Here is a 21,940-nt window from a genome sequence, read left to right on the forward strand (position 1 = left end):
TTTGTAGCCTGAGGGGCATATTCTCTTCTGGACAGCCTTTCTGGAGGCAACATGCTATTGTTGGATGGGGCCAGAGGCAAAGTGGGAGGGGCAATAAATGTAAAATTTTCCTTTGTACAGTAGGCTAGCTTCTACGGACATGTGCACATTCCTTTCTATCTTCCATCCAGGCATTATTAGTGTTCAGCAACTCATTTCAGCCAGGCAAAAACACTCAAGGAGGATGTCAAGCAGGGTCAGTGAGTGGTGAAGCTTGGGGAGAATCCCAATGGCTAGACAAAGAGCCACTCTTGCTTTAGGGCCATAAAGTTGAGGGATCAAATGAGCTAAGTTCAGCTATTCCTGTCCCCATAGTCCATATATGTGCAAGGTGTATTATTCCATGCTAGTTCTCATACCTAGCACAGGACTGTCTTAGGCTATGCAGTTTTCACCACTAGCTTCCTATATTGAGCATGTGGAGTATCCAGGGGAAAGGAATTTGCCTTTTCCTGGAATATTTCCTGCACACCTAGTATGGGGCTACATTTCTTGGGCCAGACTTAAGAACCATTTGCCTGGGAATCCAAGAGGTTGGCAGCTGACAAGGCTGCAGGTCAGACATGCAGGTTGTGAGCAACAGCATCTGGCCATACCCACTGGCATTACCCTCTTGCTTCCATGCCAGCTTCATGGGCTTCCTCCTCAGTGTTTAAAATTAACTGATTATTTATACAACTTCTGAAACCCCAAGTGGTCTGTTTTAGAGGGGGTGGGTGGGAGGTGGGAGAGGCTCCCTTTGGTTCTGTTCCCCCGTTCTCAGACCCTGACTGCGCACAGTTTCTGGTGCCATTAACAGCCATCTGCACACACCTTGTGATAACCCCCTGTGGTCTCTGAGCTTTCACAACATTGTTTCTCTCCTTCTCTTGTCCCCCATATCCACCCTATCCCCCTGTCCCTTTCTGTCTGTCCATCTGTCTGTCCCTGTGGATCTTTCCACTTCCTGGGTTCCCCTTTACCCCTTTTAATCTCTGAATTTTGTTTCTTGCCATGCATATTTTGGTTGTTGTCTTCTCCCCACTCCCTTTTTATAACCTTCCTGCCCTCTCTTCTTCTTTTTCTTCTTATACTTTTCCTGTCTATCTTCCACATATGATTTCTCCACTTCCTCCCTCCTGATCCCCGTTGTCTGCCCCTTCCCTGACCTGCCTCCTCTGTCCCTTCCTTCCTTCCTTCCTTCCTTCCTTCCTTCCTTCCTTCCTTCCTTCCTTCCTTCCTTCCTTCCTTCCTTCCTTCCTTCCTTCCTTCCTTCCTTCCTTCCTTCCTTCCTCCCTTCCCGTTTTGTTTTGCAGTCACTGTATCCATCAGATATTAGAAAGCGTAACTTACATTCACCACTATGCCATTGTGCACAGGGACTTGAAGGTCAGTATCTATATGCCTTTCACCCTCTCAGAATGTTGGGTGGGGAGTATTAGGTGCTGCCATAATAGATTGAACCTGGCCAGGTCTGGTGTTGTGCCCTGCCAGGTTCCTTTTATTTTTGGTGTTTGGGGAGGGCAATTATTCAGAGTTGGTTTCTTCCCTGTCCAAACTTGCATGACAAAATCCTTCTCCTTAACACAAAACTCCAGTGAGATCGATTGGGGCAGGCAGGTAGGGGACCCTGAGACCTTCCACACAAGGCAATACCCGGACCCATATGTACCATCTGGTTCCAATATACCTGGGGCCAACAGTTATTGTCCATATCAGGACAAAAAGAAACGAAAGCAGTTTGGCTTGATTCTGTTAGCATTCATAATTCCATCTCTCCCATCTTTTCCCACTTGTGCTTGTGTGTGCATTCTCTCTCTCTCTCTCTCTCTCCCCCTCCCTCTCCCCCCCATTTCTTCCTCTCTCTGTTTCGTGATCTGTATCGCTCATCATGTTTACCAGAATTCCTCCTTCCCAGCTCTTGCCCATTTTCTTTCTTTTCTTCTTCTTTTTTTTTTGACTGAAGCATTTGCATGTTGCCTTGGAGGTCAGAGGCCATACAGTTTAGGGAGCACAGTGCACAGCTATCAACACTGACAGGGATGTGCAGTGAGCTCTGTTTGGGACATGTATGAGTGATGGAGAGTATAGCATCACTGCATGTGCCTCCATGCAAAAAATTCCATGCACGTAGAAAACTCGCATGTCTGGAAGAAGGGTTCTCAGCCTAGCTTTCCCCCTGCAGTTAGTTTTCTGTGTGTGGGGAATCTTTGTGTGTGGAACAGAATTCCCACACACATCACTCTCCCCTGAAGTTTGAAATTGCACAGTTCTGAAGTAGACAGTGTCTTACTTGTTGCTTTGTAAGAACTAGGCATTCTCAGAGAAGACATTTTTGCCTGGATTATGATTTGAAAGGTGGACATAACTTACTTGTTCTAGGAAGGAAATTAGCAAAGCAGCAGGGGTGCTATCTGAGAGATATGAGAATAGGAACAATCTGGTTGGACGAACCTGTGATGCAAGTTTGTAAGAGACGATGATGTTTGGTATTTTGAAAATATGTGTGAAATAGGAATAGTTTCGTGGTCCTATTTCTTAGCAGAGATATAAATGCAAGCAGTGGGATGAGAATCAACCAGTCCACCCTTTCCCTCAGACACAAATAATTACAGACACAATCTTCTTAAGTAAAAGATAAAGAATGTTTACTCATGACTTTTCATATGTTCAGGAAACATAGGCTCTAGCTTAGATGAAATAAAAGGAGTCTCAGTCCATAATAATGGTCATCTTGGAAGAGAAGCATGTAGATGCTTCTCTCACCTCAAGCTTAATGGAAAATATGCAAAAAACTACCAGACAAAGGAAGAGGAAGAGAAGCCAGGTAACCTTAGGAAGTTACATCACTGGTAAACAGGTACATGGGATATTTACCAAAATATCCCTTAAAGGGAACATGCAAGTTTGGTTATTTTAACAGATGAAGCTTAAGACAGTGTACCTTACTTATGGTATGGCTTTGGCAATAATCTAGAGCAGAGGCACAGTAAGAAACTCTGCAAGAAGATAGGCACACCCTTGGTACTTTTGTGAGTTCAGTAGGTGGGAAATGGCTCTGCTTGTGAGGTCAGCAGTAGCTCACTTCCTGTTCTAGGATGTTTGGCTTACGGCAGTATTTAGTTGTTCTGGATAGTCTCACTACTGAAAGCTGTCACTTTGAGAACCCCCCCTGTTCCTCCCTTCCCCCGTTTCATCCCAGAATAATAGGAGGTGCATATTGAAAACATGTCCTCTCTAATCCCCCCATAAATCATGACCATATACTTGCCCTACCTGGGTTTTAACCTGGGTGGATGGGTGAGGGGGAGCTGCCACAGAGAAACAGGCAGCTCTTTATTTACCTTTATGCTTTGAAGCCTTAGTATTTTCCTATAATTTTAAAGTAGGGATGGGGTACCTGTGGCCATCCAGATGATGTTGGACCACAGCTCCCATTATCCCTGCCCAGTGGCCATGCTGGCTGGGGCTGATGGGAGTTGGAGTCCAGCAACCTCCACAGGGCTACAGGTTCCCAATTCCTGTTTTAAAAACAATACTGTATTACACCAAGACACAGGTTGGGGGGTTGTGATAGAAGGATGCTGTTTATTTTATTTTTTAAAAAAAATAGTTTGCCTGCCTTTTTCCAACTCAGTCCATTTATACATTTTGTCTGCGAGCAAGGTTGTAAAACCTCCAGGTACCATGCCTTTGCTGCAGACATCCCCAGCCCACTGTTGGCACTAAATATACAATTAACAGAGGAAGGGCAAGGAGCCACAGCAGCAACTGTGAGAAACATATTGATCTTTGGCTTACTGCAGTGGCATGTGAAGAAGCTCTCTAGTCTTCCGGCTGGTTGTATTTTTGCGTGGTCTACTTTCGTGCTGGTTCTAAGCCAAGTGGAGCTTGTTGGCCTTCTCCCCGCCCCCACCCCAGCCTTTCTTTCAAGAGCAACATGCCCCAAACGTAGCATTAAGATACCCAGCTTGTCAGGGCATACACTCTTTGACACGAAAATGGCTGTCCCCTGGCTGATTTTCAGAAGCAAGTAAGTCCTGTTGTCATACCGGCAAGATAATAACTTGATGAACCAAGTCCAGTAATAGCATTTTGGTAACTGAAGCTGAAGCCTCAAGTGCTGAAGCTATCTCCCTGTGGTAATAAGAGAGAGTCTCCTGCAGTCGCCAGAGACACCGCCTCGGGGAGAGATTATCACATGTGCTGGGCAAAAATCCAGAGCTGTTTGAGCACATTGAAGTTGGCATCCTCTTCACAGTGCACAGGTGACTGCTGCCAAGTTAGCCCTGGGAAAAGGACAAGGCTATTTCTGGATCATGGCCATACCATGCTCTATAATTTCCTAACAGAGTACTTTTTGTTCTTCCCTTTTCGAGCCCACAGCTGACATTAAAGGTCCCGCTCCACAGCTAAGAGTTGTATACAATCCCCTCTCTGTTAGGTGAGGCAGCACAATTTTACCTTGACTTCTCTCAGCTTCATTGTGGTTCAGGAAGTTCACTTGAGCTGACTCACACAAGACAGGCTGATTCAAACAAGGCAGAGTGCAGCAACTGTGAAAAAGGCAAATTCCGTGCTAGGGATCATTAGGAAAGGAATTGCAAATAAAACTGCCAATTTCATCATGCTGTTATTCAAATTTATGGTGCGACCGCACTTGAAATATTGTGTACAGTGTCTGGATCTGGAAAAGGTTCAGAAAAGGGCAACCGTAGTGATCAAGGAGATGGAGCAACTCCTCCTATGAGAAAGGTTAGAACATTTGGGGATGTTCAGTTTAGAGAAAAGGTGAGAAACAGGAGACATGATAGAGGTGCATAAATTTATGCATAATGCTGAGAAACTGGACAGAAAAGTTTTTCTCCCTGTCTCGCAACACTAGACGCCCAATGAAGGTGAATGTTGGACCATTCAGGGCAGGCATAAAAAGTATTGATTTACATAGTGCATAGTTAAACTATGGAATTTGCTCCCACAAGAAGTTGTGATGATCACCAACTTGGATGGCTTTAAAAGAGGGTTAGACAAATTCATGGAGGATAAAGCTATCAACAGCAACTAGCCACAATAGCTGTCTTCTATCTCCACTGTTGGAGGCAGTATGCTTCTGAATGCCAGTTGCTAGGAATCACAATTGGGGAGAGTGCTATTGTGCTCAGGTCCTGTTTGCAGACTTTCCATGGTCATCTTGTTGGCTACTATGAGAAGAGGATGCTGGACTAGATGGGCCACTGGGCTATTCTTATTCTTACTATCACATTAATTTATTACCCACCCTGAGGTCCCAGGGTGAGTTACAGCAATTTAAAATACAACCTTAAAATCAGTTTACAACAACTTAGAATCACAAAAATAGTGTGAGTCCTAAAGAACATGTAATGTTCTTGTGTGCTTAAAAATACATCAGGAAGCCCTTTTTGGGTAAGAGGGCTGTCCAAAGTTCTGCCCAGTCATCACAAAAAGAGGAAAGTTTATAGCTTGCTGGAAAGGCACATGATTTGCATTCTAACCTGGTACCTGATCCATTCAATCCCAGGTTCAATCCCTGGCATCTCCAGGTAGGGTGGGGAAAGATGTGTCTGAAACTCTGGAGAGATACTGCCAGTCCCTGCAGATAAAATAGACCAAAGGCTTGACGTTCTTATGTTTCTTTCCATACTTTCCAATCTCTGACAGACTTTGTTTTACTTCTTTTTTTCCCTTTTTTAAAAACACATTTTATTTCTTCTTTGCCATACAAATATCAGCACAGTATAAAACAATACATAGCAAAGAAAGAAAGAAAAAAAGCATTATTCACATTGTTACATATGAAGATTCCTTTTTGTGCTAAATGCCCTTGTTAAATAATTGTTCTCTTTTCCACTTTGAGTTTTCCTGTATAGTCTTTTAAAAGTGGTCCATGTACATACACACACCCACACTCACTCACTCACATAATCCCATATACAATAAGACTTAACCAAAATACTCAAAATATTTCACCCACATTTCTTAAATTCTTTCTTTCTTGTCTTTTCCTTTTTTAAAAATCAACTTCTTAAGTATATAAATCAAAAACTTCATAACAATTTAAATGTCTGTTACAATGTACTAACATATATACATAAATAAATTAATAAAGGAAGAAAAAATAAAATTAAAATATTTTAAAATTAAAATAAGAAAAATAAGAAATCAATACATAAAAAAGAGTTGTAAAAGAGAGTTACTGAGATTAATGTAAGCTTTAAAAAGCATAACATGTAATACATGACTTTGTTTTACTTCTGATCAAGGCATTTGTAGTGTGATCGCAGAATGCCATGTCAATTGAGTGTGAGTTGGTGTGCTGGCATGCTTTATCAGAGATATTTCCAAGTGTTACCTTCAAAATATGCTTCCCTACAATCCAGAAACAACTTTCCTTTTTAAAGTTTTGCATTTAGGATGTCAGAAATAAGCACTTTTAAAATTGAAACCTCTTAGCTTCTGAGAACCTAATCATCTTCAGAATTAGCAAAGTTGTCAGACCCAGTTCCAAAGAAATGTAGACAATACTCTGCCACTCAAAATAGGTGCAACCTAGTTCCAGTCATAGGTACTGTCCTGTTCAGAGCAGGATTCACAAGGCTGAGATGCAGGTGCAATTAAATCTTGTTTTATTAAAGTAATGGATACATCAAAAGCAGTGCGCTTCATAAAAACCTCTAAGCTAGCTCACTAGAATTCCCTAACTGCACTCTAGACATGCTCTGCAACGTGTGAGGAAAGTTGACTCAGCAGCTCAACCCAGGGAGCTGCAGTCTTAAGTAGGGAAAGTTTTAGATCGTAATCTCTGACTCCTTCGCAAGTCCTGACTCTGTCCTGTCCACTTCTTGCGGCATCGAGAGCGGGGTGACGGGGGGCGTGCTTTCAACGGCTCGTACGAAAGAACCGTCTCCTTAGCAACCGGCTCGAGGTCATGGGGTGGTGACGAAGCATCCCGAGAGCCGCTTGGTAAAGGGGGAGTCAACGTGCCCTCCGAAACATCTTCCAATGGCTCATCCGACCTGTCTGGGGGTGGCGTGCTCTCCTCTTTGGAGACCACACCATCCATGGGAACTGGCCCAGACTCAACCTCACTCCCTCTCCCAAGGTCTTGCTGAGACTCAACAACTCCTGGGTCTTCCGCGCCTTCTGACAGCTGGGAAACCTGAAACTCATGTCTCCCCCCTCCCTGGCCCTCGTGGGGGAGCAGAGGCTCAACAGGTACAAATTTAGGTGCTCTCCAACAACCTATACACAGCAGAAAAATAGGCACTGTGCTTATATTGAAAGGGTTTATTTGTTGGACATGTGTTTCTAGGAGTCTTAAGGTTTAGATTATGAGCTGGTGAGAATCCATTCTTCTGTAACCATGAAAATCCCAGCAGAGAGGGGTTTGCTCTTATTTAAAGGCCTTTACCTTTCTAACCTGGTACCTGATCCATTACCAATTTCACTTTCAGAGAGAGATGGGGAGAGAGAGGAGGAAGAAAGGTCTGCCTGAATAGAGGGAGCATATCCAAATAACCATTTGGATTCTAGGTGATCACATGCATCAGCATAGCAACCAAGGCAACAGCTTGGCAACAGGAACAGCTGCACCAGGATACCTTAAAAATACTAATGAGAAGGGACAGGCCCCTCGGTCTTGTTCTGGAGAAAGCAGGCAGCCAAACTTGCTGGTTCAGCTGCACACAACTTTTACCAGATCTGAACCAGAACAGTATTTCTGCTATGTGTTCATTCAAGCCAGTAAATGAAGGAAAAAGAAGAAAGGGATGGAGGGATGTGCTTTCCTTAAAAAGAGGGAGGTATGGCAGAGCACAAGGGCTTGGTTTGGAGTGGCCACATACATCAATACAAAAATTGACATAAATTTGCAAAAATGGTCATATACTAATTTATACAGATAGTTTCAAATTTAGAAATAATTGCTATAATATAAATAGAAAATATAATACATCACAGCATAGCGGGGGAGACTATAAACAGGTGACCTGTGTACCTGCTGAGTTTGGTGTCCAGATGCTAAATCTTCAAGGCCTCTGTTCTCCCTTATTAGGGTTCTTCATCTTTAAACTGGACTAGAGCTGTACAGCCCTTCAAATAGAGAACACCTTCAAATACTTCCCTCTGCATAGTAGGACAACTTGGCCACCCTAGTGAGAGTAGGGAGTGAGGGTGATGTCAGTTTCTCTCTCCATACTAAGGCTGCATACACATCATTTACAGTTTAAACCACATGACGTCCACCAAAGAATCCTGGAAACTGTAGTTTGTTAAGGGTGCTGGGAACTGAAGCTATGTGAGGGGTAAATTATAGTTCTTAGGATTCTTTGGGGGAAGCCATGAGCTTTAAATGTATGGTGTGTACATCTCCCTAGTCTAATGGTAGACATTCAGTGTGGATTATTTAATTGTTTAGGAAAGGATAGGCGTACAACACAGTAAACTTTAAATGCAATTTATAAAACATAACAGCATTAAAACTCCATAAAAATAGAACCAGCATATAAAACTAGTCTGAAACCAATTTTAGAGGGAATAAATAGATAAAAAGGCCTGGAAAAGGTTGGTTTTTTTAAGAATAAGTTTTTTTCCTGTTAATAAAAAGATAACAAAGCAGGTGCCAGGCAAACCTTCCTGGGGAGATTATTTCATACCTGGGGTGCCCCCAGTGAGAAAGCTCACTCTAGCATCGCCATTCACTCTACCATAGATGGCTGGGCAACTAGAGGAGGGTCTGTGAATAGGATCTTAACATGCAGGGAGGCTGATATGGAGAAGTGACACCCATTTATTTACTTTTGGCATTTATATATTGCCCAACTAACCATGTCCTCTGGGTGATTGTGGATTAGAATAAGTAAAACTCTAGTAACGTCTAGGATAGATTACTACAATGAGTTATATGTGGAGCTGACTTTGAAGACAGTTTAGAAATAGCAGCTGGTACAGAACTCAGCAACCTGATTGCTGACTGGTGCAAGGCTGTTGAAACACATAACACCAATTCTGGCATGGCTGCACAGGCTTCCAATTCGTTTCTGGGCCAAATTCAAAGTGCTGGTTTTGTCTTATAAAGCCTTCTGCGGCTCAGGACCCCAGTACCTCAAGGACTGCCTCTCCCACATGAACCAATCCAAACCTTGCATTTGAAGCCCTTCTCTATGTGCCTCTTTCGAGGGAGGTGTGGAGGGTGACAACACAAGAACGGGCCTTCTCAGTGGTGACTCCTCATTTGTGGGATGCTCTCACCAGGAAGGGATGCCTGGCGCCATCACTGTCTGTTTTTAGGTGCCAGATAAAAATATTTATATACACTCAGGCCGTTGGAATTCACTTTTATGTTTGTTTTTAGTCATGTGGTGACATCAAGTGGTTTGTTCATGCGCTGATCTCCATTTCCTCTTTACAATGTACTTCTCATATAGCGTGTGGATTTTGAGATGATCTGTTATTCCTCCCAAAGGAGTCCAGGGCAGCAAACATCAAAACAGTATAATTTACAGCCATATAAAACATATTTAAAACAATTAAAAACAATCTAAAAACATTTAGAACATCTAAAAACATGTAAAAGCAATCACATCACTTAACTGATTTCACAGTTGCCATGGCCAGTATCTCATCTCTCAGCCATCAAATGCCTGGTTATCACTACATACTATGAATTAAGTGAAAAAGGCTACAAATTAGTATCCCTCAGGAGAGTAGGTCCCAATTCTGTGTCTCGTCTCCAGAGTGGAGACTGTGTCTGGCCAGTGTATTGTGTAGGGGTAGATGTGTGCTGCCAACCACTGCACCCCCCTCCCCGATGCACCACATATCAGGCACATGCTCCTTGTAAACGAGGCCCAGTGGATGTGGGCTTTTCTCCCCATTTTTATGGAGGATAAATTGATGCAGGTCTTTGTGTGGAGAGCTTGCCTTGCATGTATCTTGGGTGTATGGTGGAGGGAGAACATATACCCAATTCTCCACTCCTGAGGAAGAATTGTTGGCCACATGTGTGAACAGTCCTGTCCTGGTATATATGCAGTGACATCACCAGTGGGTGGGGCCCAACTTTAGGATAGAGGGCAGTCCTCGGCATGTACACATCACCAAAGAGGAAATGCATCACCAGAAAAAGAAGACACCAATATGCATAAAATGTGCATACGCTAATTTATATGTGTAGATACAAATGTAGAAAAACTGCTATAGTTTCAAAAGAAATACAATATATCTCACCAAAGTGGGGCACAAGACTGTGATCAAGATTGGGTGCCTACTCATTCTGTTGTCCAGATGATCTCTTGATGGGCAACTGAAGGGCTGTCTTATTCAAGTCTAGTGTAACAATAAAGAATCATAAGGACAGAGGAGAACAGGAGGGACCTTGAAGGGCAGATGTCTCCCCTACATTTGGAGGCCCCCTTCTATTTTGGTTGTCCCAAGCTGTGCGTTTATTTGGTGGTGGCAGCAAACCACCATTTAAACTTTCCTGTAATGTTCCAGAGTGAGTCTGTGCCAGGGTTTTCAGCTACATTAGTCAAAGTCTTACCAGGTCTTTCTTGTCTCGGGAATGATGGCTGTTAACATTTGGTGGAGATAGAATACAAGTTACCACCAGGTCTTACTAGCAGCAGGAATGTCGATTGAGTCAAAAAAACTCCTCACTAGGGATACTTGAGGAATTAGATCTTTATGAATTCTGCTATGAAGTGACCTGGCCCACAGCTCCTGAACTAGCCAGTGGATAACCTGACCACTGTTGTCCATGGACTGATAACCTCCAGGCTGGATTACTGTAATGCGCTCTATGTGTGGCTGCCCTTAAGGCTGGTCTGGAAGCTGCAGCTGGAGAAAAATATGGCGGCACGACTGCTCACTGGGCAGGGTATTGCCAACATGGCAACCTGCTGCTGAAATAATTGCACTGGCTGCGTATTAGCTACTGGGCTAAATTCAGGGTTCTGGTTTTGGTGTACAAAGCCCTATACGGCTTGGGACCAGGATACCTGAAAGTTCGTCTTACCCTTTATATACCCAGTCAATCACTGTGCTCTGCAGGTGAGGGCCTCCTGCAGATACCATCTTACCAAGAGGTCCATTCCGCACAACATAGGAAGCAGCTCTTTAGTGTAGTGGCACCTACCCTTTGGAATTTCCTCCTCTTAAATATTAGAGAGGTGCCATATCTTTTCAGCGCCTACTGAAGACCTTCCTCTTTCAACAAGCCTTTTAAGTTAAGTATTAAAATACATTTAAAAATATGTATTTAGAGAGAAAATACATTTAAAATGTGTATTTTATGAAGGAAAAATGTTAAAAATATTTATTTAAATATGTGTTTATATGCAGATTTTGTGCAGTCTTTAAAAAAGAAAACTGCAGATTAATGCTGAAATTAAACAAATTTATGAATGAACACATCTAAAAGTGACATAGACTTGATCAGTCAATCCCTACACCTTACTAAATTTTGCTAGATTGGTGGTGGTGGTGTTCAAAAGCATTATTTGTCAAAGAATAATGGCAAACAAGAAACTTACAACGGAAGAAGCAAAACATCAGTGTGTGAGTATAAAAGTGAGATTAGTCACTCCCTGTGTCAGACACAGAAAAAGTTACCACAGTCCATCACCAGGCCAAGACAGAATAAGTGTCTGTCCTCTCCTTCTCCTTCCAAGACAGAATCCCCCAGTTTCGGATATGAATGGTCCTTTTGCTTGATATTTTCTTTCAGGTGCTACCTTTACATTTATAAACAGTGCAGTCCTCTGCATGTCTACTAAGCCATAAGTTCCACTGAGTTCTTTTTTTTTTTACAATAATTTTTATTCAAATTTTCATAAAACAAACAAAACAAAATAAAAAAATAACACAATAAAAATAAAAATAAAAAATTTGACTTCCGATTTGTCACAGATCAGCTATAAATATATAATATATATCAAACCTGTCCCTTAATACATACAAAATCACTTTTCTCCATAGTCTATCTTAATTAATCGTCAAATCCCATTATCATCATTTCATTTTTATCTTTCAACAAAAAGTCTAAGAGAGGCTTCCATTCCTTAAGAAATGTATCTGTCGATTTTTCTCTAAGTAAACATGTCAATTTATCCATCTCTACTAAGTCCATTAATTTCAATAGCCATTCTTTCGTTGTTGGTGTTGATTCCATTTTCCACTTTTGTGCATATAATAATCTTGCTGCCGTAATCATATATAATATTATTCTTCCATATTTCTTTTCTATTTGTTTATCCATAAAACCCAATAAAAAAAATTCTGGTTTTGACGGAATATTTATCTTTAGAATTTTTTGCATCATCCTACCTATCTGTGCCCAGAATAATTTTGCCTGTTTACACAACCACCACATATGATAAAATGATCCTTCTTGTTGTTTACATTTCCAACAAACATTAGAAACATTACTATACATTTTTGACAACTTTTCTGGTGTCATGTACCAACGATACATCATTTTATAGAAATTTTCTTTAAGATTATAGCATAATGTAAATCTCAAGTCTTTTTTCCACATATTTTCCCATTGATCCATTTGTATATTATAACCAAAATTTTTTGCCCACTTTACCATACACTCTTTTACTTGTTCTTGTTCCATATCCATTTTCAGCAAGAGTTTATACATTTTCGCAATTATATTTTCATCATTTGTACACAAACCTATTTCAAGATCAGATTTACTTATTTCAAACCCATACATTTTCTTATCCATTTTATATCTCTCTAACAATTGTAAATAGGCAAACCACTGAGTTCTATGGGACTTACTCCCAGATAAATATGTATAGAATTGCGGCCTAAATTTTGTTACAGGTAGGCATGGCAAAGCAGCAGTTCAGCTGGTGAATCTTTTCCACTTCTGCATGCTGGGAGGGATGTTGCCTGCTGAATTTCTCCTTGTCACACAGTTGCTGGGAAGGGGCCAGGTATAGAAGCCCTAGCAGAAAACAACCTTTGGAACTCTCCTCTCCTATAGCGTGTGGTGATATTTTGTGAAGTTAGCTGTTCTGAGTTTACCAGATTAGGACTTCCAGTATTTTGAGTTATTAGCAGAGATAACTAATCAACCAGTTAGAGCGGCTGCAGGAAGTGTTGTTTTTGGGGGTGCTGGTAGGATAACATTGAATTACTCAAAGGAACAGTAGTGTAGTGGCAAATTCAGAAGTGCAGGGTCCCTTCATGATAGTCATGCCACACCCCCACATAGCCATGCCCCTTACTTCTTTTTGTCTCTCTTGCTTGCCCTGTCATCTTGAGAGTGCACACTCTACTACAACAGATAACCCTAGGAGCCAATCAGCATGAAAGGGGAGGCTGTGTGGTAGCTACTGAGAAGAGTCTTCTCAATGGCTGACTCACATCCTTTCATTGTGGCTCCAGTCAGCACGAAAGGACAAGGACTCTTCATAGTGGTTAACACACTCCCTTTTCATGCTGATTGGCTCATACATAGAGACCTGGCTGGGACCCTGCTCCAAAAAAAGTAATGGGTCTATGACTCCCTGCAACCCTGGATGACTACACCTCTGCAAATGAAATCCTTTGCTTAGATGACATTCACACAACTCCAGCAAGGAGTAACTTATTCAGAACTGATCAGTGCACAGTATGAGACACAGGGCAAAAACTGGCCAGAAACGCCGTCATCTTCACTTCTAGGAGCAAGATTTTAAGGGTGTAAAATGAGCAAATGCCTAAAGGGAAGGCCCCCAGCAATTCCCACCAGGATTATTGGGCCTGATCTATGCAGGAGTCGCTCATTTCTTACACTTAGATGGCAAGCTTTAGAATTAATTTTCATCCTTTGATTTCTGTCTTTAAAATTATAGCAACAATCCAATTCGTTCAGTTTTGTGATATCTGCAGTCTATTATAGAAAATGGAGTTAGCTTATCTTTTCATTTGTAGATGGAAAGGAACGAGAATTCAAATATTTAATAACCTCCCCCAGACATGACAAGAATATTCCTTCTGTAGGGTGGGTTAAAAAATAATATCTTAAGGCATGAATGGGTAACCTGCGGCCTTCCAGATGATTTTGGGCTCCAGCTGCCATCAACCCCAGCCAGCATGGCCAGTGAACATGGTTGATGGGAGTTATAGTCTAGCAACATCTGGAGGAGCACAGGTTCCCCAGTCCTGTCTTAAGTAGTGTGTAAAGTTCAAATTTACTCTTTATTACAGTAGATAGTGATTTTAAATAAAAGCATCTAAGTATGTAATGTAAGCTATGAGGAATGGGAGGGGACTTACCCATTTTATTCCTCAAATGATCTTGTTTTGTCTATTGGGTGAACCTTCTCTTTCCATGTCAGAATTCTGTGGAGATGGATGAGCTTCAACAGGATTCAAAGGCTTGATATCAGCTTGTTTTTCCAGTTCTTAAGGATAATCATTTTCAGTACATCGGTGATGCACAGGAGGGAATATTAACTTATTAGCAGGGACCCAAATCACATAGAGATTACCCTGAATGGGGACTGCTTCATTTTTAGATGGACACACAAAATATTTGATGTATACACCTAAAGATGCAAAGTGTGGATGTGGTAGATCTCGTGCAAGTGTACACATAAGAAAGCCACAATTGGCTGCAGCTGCTTGTCATGTGTAGCTTGGCAGGAAAATTTAGGTTTGCAGTTACATAATGTGTGGAACCTCACATAGAGCTGGAACAGATTTGGCAAATGTGAGTGTGAGGACAGCATTTGCTGCTAGTAATCATGCTCAACTATCCTCCCCTCTGCTACAATTGTGTTTTCAGCTCTGCAACTATAAAGTCCCCTCCCAGACATATCTGTGAACCTAGCACTGTTAACTTAGCACATTCAAGAGGACTACAAACAGTCTGGGTTTTCTTCAGGTTTAACTCCATCAGAGCAACCTAAGATTTTTATAGAACAGGATTTCTACAAACGTTGAAGACCCATTTCAAAAGCCTTTTGGCTATAAAGACAATGGATTGTATCCATCTGGCAGTTTTGCAGTAGTGGAAAGTGCTTGCTCTTGGATGCAAGTCAGGGCATCCAATTCTCACTGATCTCAACAACAACAACAGTAGCCACCCACACTTCCTGAAAGGTTGCTCTTGAGAGTTGGGGGAACCCTCCTGATCAGTATGGGATGTGGTACATTTTCTGGGGCCCACGTGCCCCATAGGGTCGTCTGGGCCGACACCTTGCTTGTCCTTCCCTGTGGCTGCCCTTTCCCCTCAAGCTTAATAGCGAGAGTGAGGATGGAGACTAGCACCACTGTCGCCAGGTTTTACATGGCAGCAGACACTTGGAGAATGGAGTCAGTGCTGGGAGGTGCACTGAGGGCAACTTGCCCAGGGCTTCCCAACCGCTGGAGCCAAGCCTGAGTGATGGATCCCTAAAAGGCAGATGAGTGCAAAAAGCATGCTCTCAAGTAATGCTTGCCTGGTTGGGCCTCTGAGAGAAGGGAGCTTGAGGTGAGTGCAGGCAGAGACGGAATGTACTTGAAGAGCTTAGATGTGAACCAAGCCTTAGAAGCTGCTGCTTTGGGTGTTGCTTAAATGGTTGCTTTTGATAGTATTAATAAACATGATAATTGGTTGACTGCTTTCCTTGGCTAGGCCAAGAGTGTCATGGTATCAAATGTCTGTTTGGATCCATCTAGTTTGGGATATGACAAAGATGGCCACTTATGCATTGCCAAAAAAAGTAGAAATGCATTGCCAAAAAGGGCACAGATTTGCATAAAATTGGCATAAGCTACTTAATACGTATAGATATAAATTTAGAAATTACTACTACAGTTTTAATAGAAATATAGTACATTTTCCCACAAGACTGTGGCCAGGTGACCTATGTGCCTGCTCATTCTGCTGTTCAGGTGCTCACTGTTGATGGGCAACTTCAAGACTCCTCCTGATTTCCCTTCTTTACGGTTCTTTATATTTAAACCAGAATTGGATCAGGCAGCCCTTCAGACAGAGGATGCTTTCAAACAGAGGGCTGTCCTCTGTAAAGTAAGACATATGGCAGCACCATCAAAGAAATAGAGATGTGTGACTGGGGAGAGGATAGATTTCAGCAAGCACTTCACTGGTTATCCAGACTTGCCGTTCTTGAGCATTCACGTTTATGGAATCTTGCTTACACGTCTTCCACCTGCTCTAGAAGGATCAAGAACTACAGACAGCACCATATTTTGAAATTCTGTACGATATACATCACAAACTCCCTAGATCTTCTCAAGCAGTGCAAAGGGGGGATAAGGTGCCCAAGTACTTCTTTGTTTCTTTTTTTGGGACAGCTATCAATGTATATGTTGAATATTTAATGTTTCAGATAGTATTGTTGGGCTGGGCTTCAGTGGCTTTCTCTCATTTCTTCCCTGTGGGAATAGGTCTCAAGGGGCAGGCATGGAAAAAGTACATTGCTTCTTGGTTGGGCATACAGCTGCCACCTCTGTCAGATGAGAGAGAAAAAAACATACTGACTATTGCATAGGCCATTATGTTTGGATATATGAAGATTTAAAATTGCCCATGGGCCAGCATTCACCTGAAACGGAAACAAGCATATAAGCTACAGTTCAGCTAATTTGAAACTCCTGGTAAATTCTATTTGAACGTGAGATGATTTGGCGCTGGGCCAACTTCAGATTTGAGGAGGCCGTCAATGAGTTGCCCTTGTAGGCCTCTGACCACAAGCATCCCTGGCAGGAGCAGATGACCATTTAATTTCCCACAATTTGCCAGAGCAATGCTATGTTGGGAGTGCTGTGTGAAATTAAAATGGCTCCAGTCACTTGTCTGCCTAGCATGGGGGCCCCAGGGCAAGCGTAAGCAACGGTGGACCCTGTTAGGTGATGGACTCCTGGTAGCTGCCCAGATGTGCTGAGTGCAGACACCAGGCGGCCTGTTGGAACTGCAGCTCCAGAATGGGTAGAGGACAGTAATGATGGGAAGTTTGGGAAAAGAGAAGACAAAACTCATGTGACAATCCTTAGGGTTTTGTTCTTTTTCCTCTTTTTAGTTCAGCATCCACACCAGTGGTGCCCTTCCTCATCTGCTTTGTAACATATCCTCTAGCTGCCAGAATTTCTGTCAGTCTTGGGTCTTTGCATTTTTCCTTTCCCTGGAGAAGGTGGGGGGAAAGTCCCACTTCTCCAGTCCTATTCTTGCTTTCCCAGAGATTGTAAGGGGATCTCTTTTTTTGGTAATTACAACCTGAAACAGAGAGGGAGTCAGATTCCTTTATTTCCATTCCCCTTTCCTCCTTTTCCTTGTCCTTCTTCTCCTCTTCTGTTTTTCCTTTCCTTATTTCTCCCCCCATTATCCCCACCCCACCCCACCCCACCAGCCTGTGTGGTTGTTACCACTCACCGTGAACTAACACGCCCCCTGGTGTTTGCATGCAGTCATTGCATCCAGCAGATCCTGGAGGCTGTTCTCCATTGCCACCAAATGGGGGTCGTCCACAGAGACCTCAAGGTGAGTTTTCTTCCCCACTGCTCTGTCCGTCTGTCCGTCTTTGTATCTTTGCATGTTTTTTTTTAAGAAGCAGATCAGTTCTGAGTTGTTCAGACCTAATTTCCTGAAAATCCTGTCGCAGGATCCTCTGGTAATGAGGCCAATGGAAACTACTTGATGATGGATTAGAATATCCCTGTGACAGCCCAATCAGAAATCAGCTTAATGATACCAGCATACATATTGTAGCTTTTGCTGTGATTCCTCCCCTGGCATGGCTGACCATTGGGGATTCATATCCTGGTACACCTGGTCAAACCTGCCATCTAAACAAAATAGATACTGTCCATCATTTAGTCCTCTCTAGAGATTATTATTGAGGTTTCAGTCACACGGTTTATGCAGCTTTCTGCTCAGTTGTAATCATGCCACTGGTGCTTACCACAGTCTTGCAGAGCTAAACTTTTTTAGTGGGCATTGCAGAGGTGGTTACTTAGTTGGAAGGGGGATTTAGCTGGGGTTTGTTGCCACACAGTGGTAAAACCACAGACTGCACTGCTAATGTAAAGCCAGCACTTTCAAGGAGCTTCTTCTGAAAGTTCTTATTTCAGGGATTGCGGGGAGGTGTTTGTGTGTCCTCGACCCCAGTGGTCCAAGGGTGCAGTGTGCATCAAGGCTTGTTGGCTGTTGCCGGTTCACACAGCCAACAGTGTGTGCTGCACAGTCCACATAGCTGGTTTCTTTTGCTCTCCATGGAGACTCCTTTCTCCTCGGGATAAAAGGACTTAAATTTCCTGGGATATTTCCTACATTCCTAGCCATGTTACTGCAAAAAAAAAAAAGACACCCAAAAAAACCCACTACCCGCAGAAGCACAGGAATTCAAAAGGAATTACCCTTAACAGGGGACATCACTTGCTCTAAAACAATCTATTATTGGGGCCATCCATTTGCATTCCTTCCAGTGGCATCCCTGTCTGGGCAAGTGATATCAGCCATTCCTAATTGTGTTACTCCCACACCTTCTGAAATCCCAGGTACATGCCACTCATTGGGCAATGCCTGAATTCTTTGAAGTTGCCTCCACAATATTGGCAGATACCCAGTCCTTGTAACAAAGCCATTTTGCTTTTGCATGCTGCATGGTGAAGTGCCTCCCTTGCCCCTTAGTATTGTTTGGCTAATCTGAGCTGATTTCTGGGCAGCTGTCAGGTGGCAGTCCAGGGCAATATGTGACAGTAGGGTCTAGGACAGCTGAATTGCAATGCTTTTCAACAAATGACTCATTCGGTTCCCCAACTGCTCCCTGCCTTTTTCCACTTTCCTTTTAGCCACTCATCCTCCCACCCTCAACCATTTCCAAACTTTTTCTCTTCCCGTGGTGGGTGTATGGGGCAAGGCTCCAACATGAGCAGTAGATGAAACAGTTGTAATCTCTCTCCAGATGTTTGCATGCATTATGTCTGGTTTAAATGTGTGCAAATTATTTGTTCTCTGTGACTTAACCGTTTTGGATTCTTGTTCTCTGTTTGTTCGCTCCCTGTCTGGCCTCTTTGTAACACTCTAGGCCCAGAGCCATTGAGTATTACAAATAGATCCTGTTTTGATGAGTGTAATGGATAGCTAAGGTTCAGCAATGCCTGTGTTTGTTAGAGTGGTAATGGAATAAAGGGGAACCTTTATGTTAACAATTATGTGTCTGTGTGTGCAAGATATACTCAGAAGCTACTTGCTGAACAGTTTTGTCGTGTTTCTCTTGGCACTTACAAAGATCCTGGGCTTCCCCTCTCACTCCACTTCCACTCTAATTACTGATACTGTTCATTGTGGGCTTAGGAACAGGAATTTGACTTTTTTAAAAATTATGTTTGACTAGTTTAATTTTCTGCTTAACATAGACAATGCCTGATTAGTTTATGTATCAAGCTAGTAGGTGGGTTCATTCTGGGGCTCATCCAAGTTCCAAAATTCTTATTTGGGTCATTTGCACAGCTGCCTCTCCTTGAGACGGCCTTTTTTCAAACTGTTCTAATAAAGGACTTGCATGAAACTAACTAAAATCCAAAGGAGGAAAGATACATTTAATGAAGGTGTAAATTTTAAAAATGTCCCCAGAACCTTGGACAATGTTACCTAAGCATGAAGGCCTGTTGCTATGTGTTCCATTGTTGAAAAGATGTTCATAGGACTGGCTAATGCAAGAGGCCCTTGCACATAACAATGTGAAAGATCTTGAGATTCTTGGTTAATGGAAATTTTTCTCTAGCCATTTTTGAAATGAAATTCCTGAGATGTTAAACCAGAATTTCATGCATAAGCTAGTCCTATGGTTATTGTTGGGCCTCTTGCCCTGTTCTTGCTCATGGTGTTGTATAATTGCAACTGAGCATCTGTTATTCCAAGCAATAGAGCTCTTTCATGTAATATTTGGCTATAATGCAGTACTAGCCATAAACACACATCTATGGTGATCTATAAGGGAGGGATGGGGAACCTGTAGCCCTTCATATGTTGTTAGGCTCCAGTTCCCATTAACCCTAGCCAGCATGGCCAACATTCAGGGTTGATGGGAGTTGGAGTCCAGCAGGATATCTGAAGGGCCACAGGTTCCCCTTGCGTGCTGTAAGGGGACAGTTTAATAAATACTAATAACAACATGAATTGATTTGTTCTTGTATTAACCTGTTGCTACAAAGAGTATATTCTCTCTGATTTATTATAACCATTGATGTAGGCTGATCTGATTATTTTTAACTAAATAATGCTAGTGCTTCGGATCTAGATTTGGTGCCTCTTTTTATGTATGTGAATTGATAGACCTTAATTGTGTACTTTTATATGATATTGCATCATGCAATATTATATAAAATCATATATAAGTAAATTCTGTTTCAGCGACTCTGACTGATACAGTTAGAATAAGGCAGTTGTTCTCCATTAGTCTTTGTGGATCAGATGTCAATAATCTTTTTTGTTCAATCAAAGCTGTTAATGCTTTTAAAACTCAAACAATTCAGCATTTTAACACAGTTTATTGGAGCAACTGATATTTGAAAAATCTGAAAGCAACAGTAGTGTCATGCCATTATTAGAACCAATTGAGAAAGTGGTGGGCAAGCTTTTGGGTTCAACAGAACTCTTCATGCTTGCTGTTAAGCAGCAAACCAAACCAAAGTAGGAGCGTTAGGGTGGGAGGAAGGGAGAAGATTTGGTGAGCATTATAGAAAAGCCCAGTATTCAGATTATAACTGTTATGCATGCAATCTTGTTCATGTTTATTCAGAAGTAAGTCCCACTGTATTCAGTGGGGCTTACTTCCTAGTGTGTTTAGGACTGCAGACAATTTGGTGATTTTATTAGTTTAAACTGTGCCTGGTGCAAAAAGACTGCAGGTTACACCAAGGTATAAGTGGCTTAAGAAACAATTAGTTGTATTCAACTACTCAGAGTAGACCCAGTGAAATTAATGAACCTAAGTTAGCCATGTTTCTTTACTTCTACTCAGAGTAGACCCACTGGAGTTGACCCATCAATGGGTCTACTCTAAGTAGGACTAGCACAGAATACTGCCCAATGGGTGCTCGTCCATTGGAAATGTAAAATCTGGAGTTAAAAAGTAATTTTTAGAAACTGTGAGGAGAATCAGGCCAATGTCACCCTACATATAGGAGACAGTGGGACTATATATACTGTCATCATTGAATTGCCCATTAGGTGTGTAATTCCAGTGTGTCAAATAAGAAGAATTGGATGGCAGTTTTGCCAATAATTTCCTTTCCTGCTGGCATGTCACCCAAATCATACACACATTTACTTGGAGGCGAGTTCCCTTGATTATAATGATACTTCCTGCCAAGTTAAGTGTGCTTAGAATTGTAGATGCATGTATTTACCTTGCACTAGCTGAATGCCTTAATTTATTTCCCAGCCTTTTGCAGAGAGCTAGATTAATAACCAAGTGGATGAATAAAGACAAAGAATACTTGTGCATATCCCTGCTGGGAGGAAGGGCGGGATATAAATCAAATAATAATAAATAAATAAATAAAATATCAGCAATTTGGCCAAGGAAAATTCTGTGGGCTTGATTACCTGATAGTTCTTTACTTTCAGACTTGATTAGTCGACAGTGCAAGTGGGTGTAGGGAGTCTCAGTGGGCATTACTCACAGTGTGGACTATACATTGCCCTATAAAGGTCCGCTGAGGGCACTGAACCAAGCCTAGAGGTCTGATAGGGAAGGAGACACCCTTCCAGGACCTACCATTTAGTATCATGACTGGTACCTTGTACTGAACTCTGAAGCTATGTGCGAGTCAGTCTTTACAAATGGAATTATTTGGTATCATTGTGAGCGTGCTGGCTTCTAGCATCTAGCGGCCATGCTATATTGCTGTGATAAATATTATAAATAGTAATCCACAAAAATAGCAACTAAGATTG

At 42.1% G+C, this 21,940-nt stretch overlaps 1 protein-coding gene across 19 annotated transcripts in view; it reads left to right on the forward strand.

Annotated features, from left to right (window-relative positions):
* CAMK2B (calcium/calmodulin dependent protein kinase II beta) overlaps positions 1 to 21,940 on the forward strand; it is a 273,787-nt gene that overhangs the window by 159,591 nt on the left and 92,256 nt on the right. For all 19 annotated transcript variants that reach the window (XM_061593504.1, XM_061593513.1, XM_061593514.1 and 16 more), the window contains one exon: positions 17,446 to 17,518. In XM_061593504.1, the coding sequence (XP_061449488.1) occupies positions 17,446 to 17,518 (73 nt within the window). The remainder of the gene's footprint in view (positions 1 to 17,445; positions 17,519 to 21,940) is intronic.

This window comes from Rhineura floridana, chromosome 12 (assembly GCF_030035675.1).
Source record: "Rhineura floridana isolate rRhiFlo1 chromosome 12, rRhiFlo1.hap2, whole genome shotgun sequence".
Classification (NCBI taxonomy): Eukaryota; Metazoa; Chordata; class Lepidosauria; order Squamata; family Rhineuridae; genus Rhineura; species Rhineura floridana.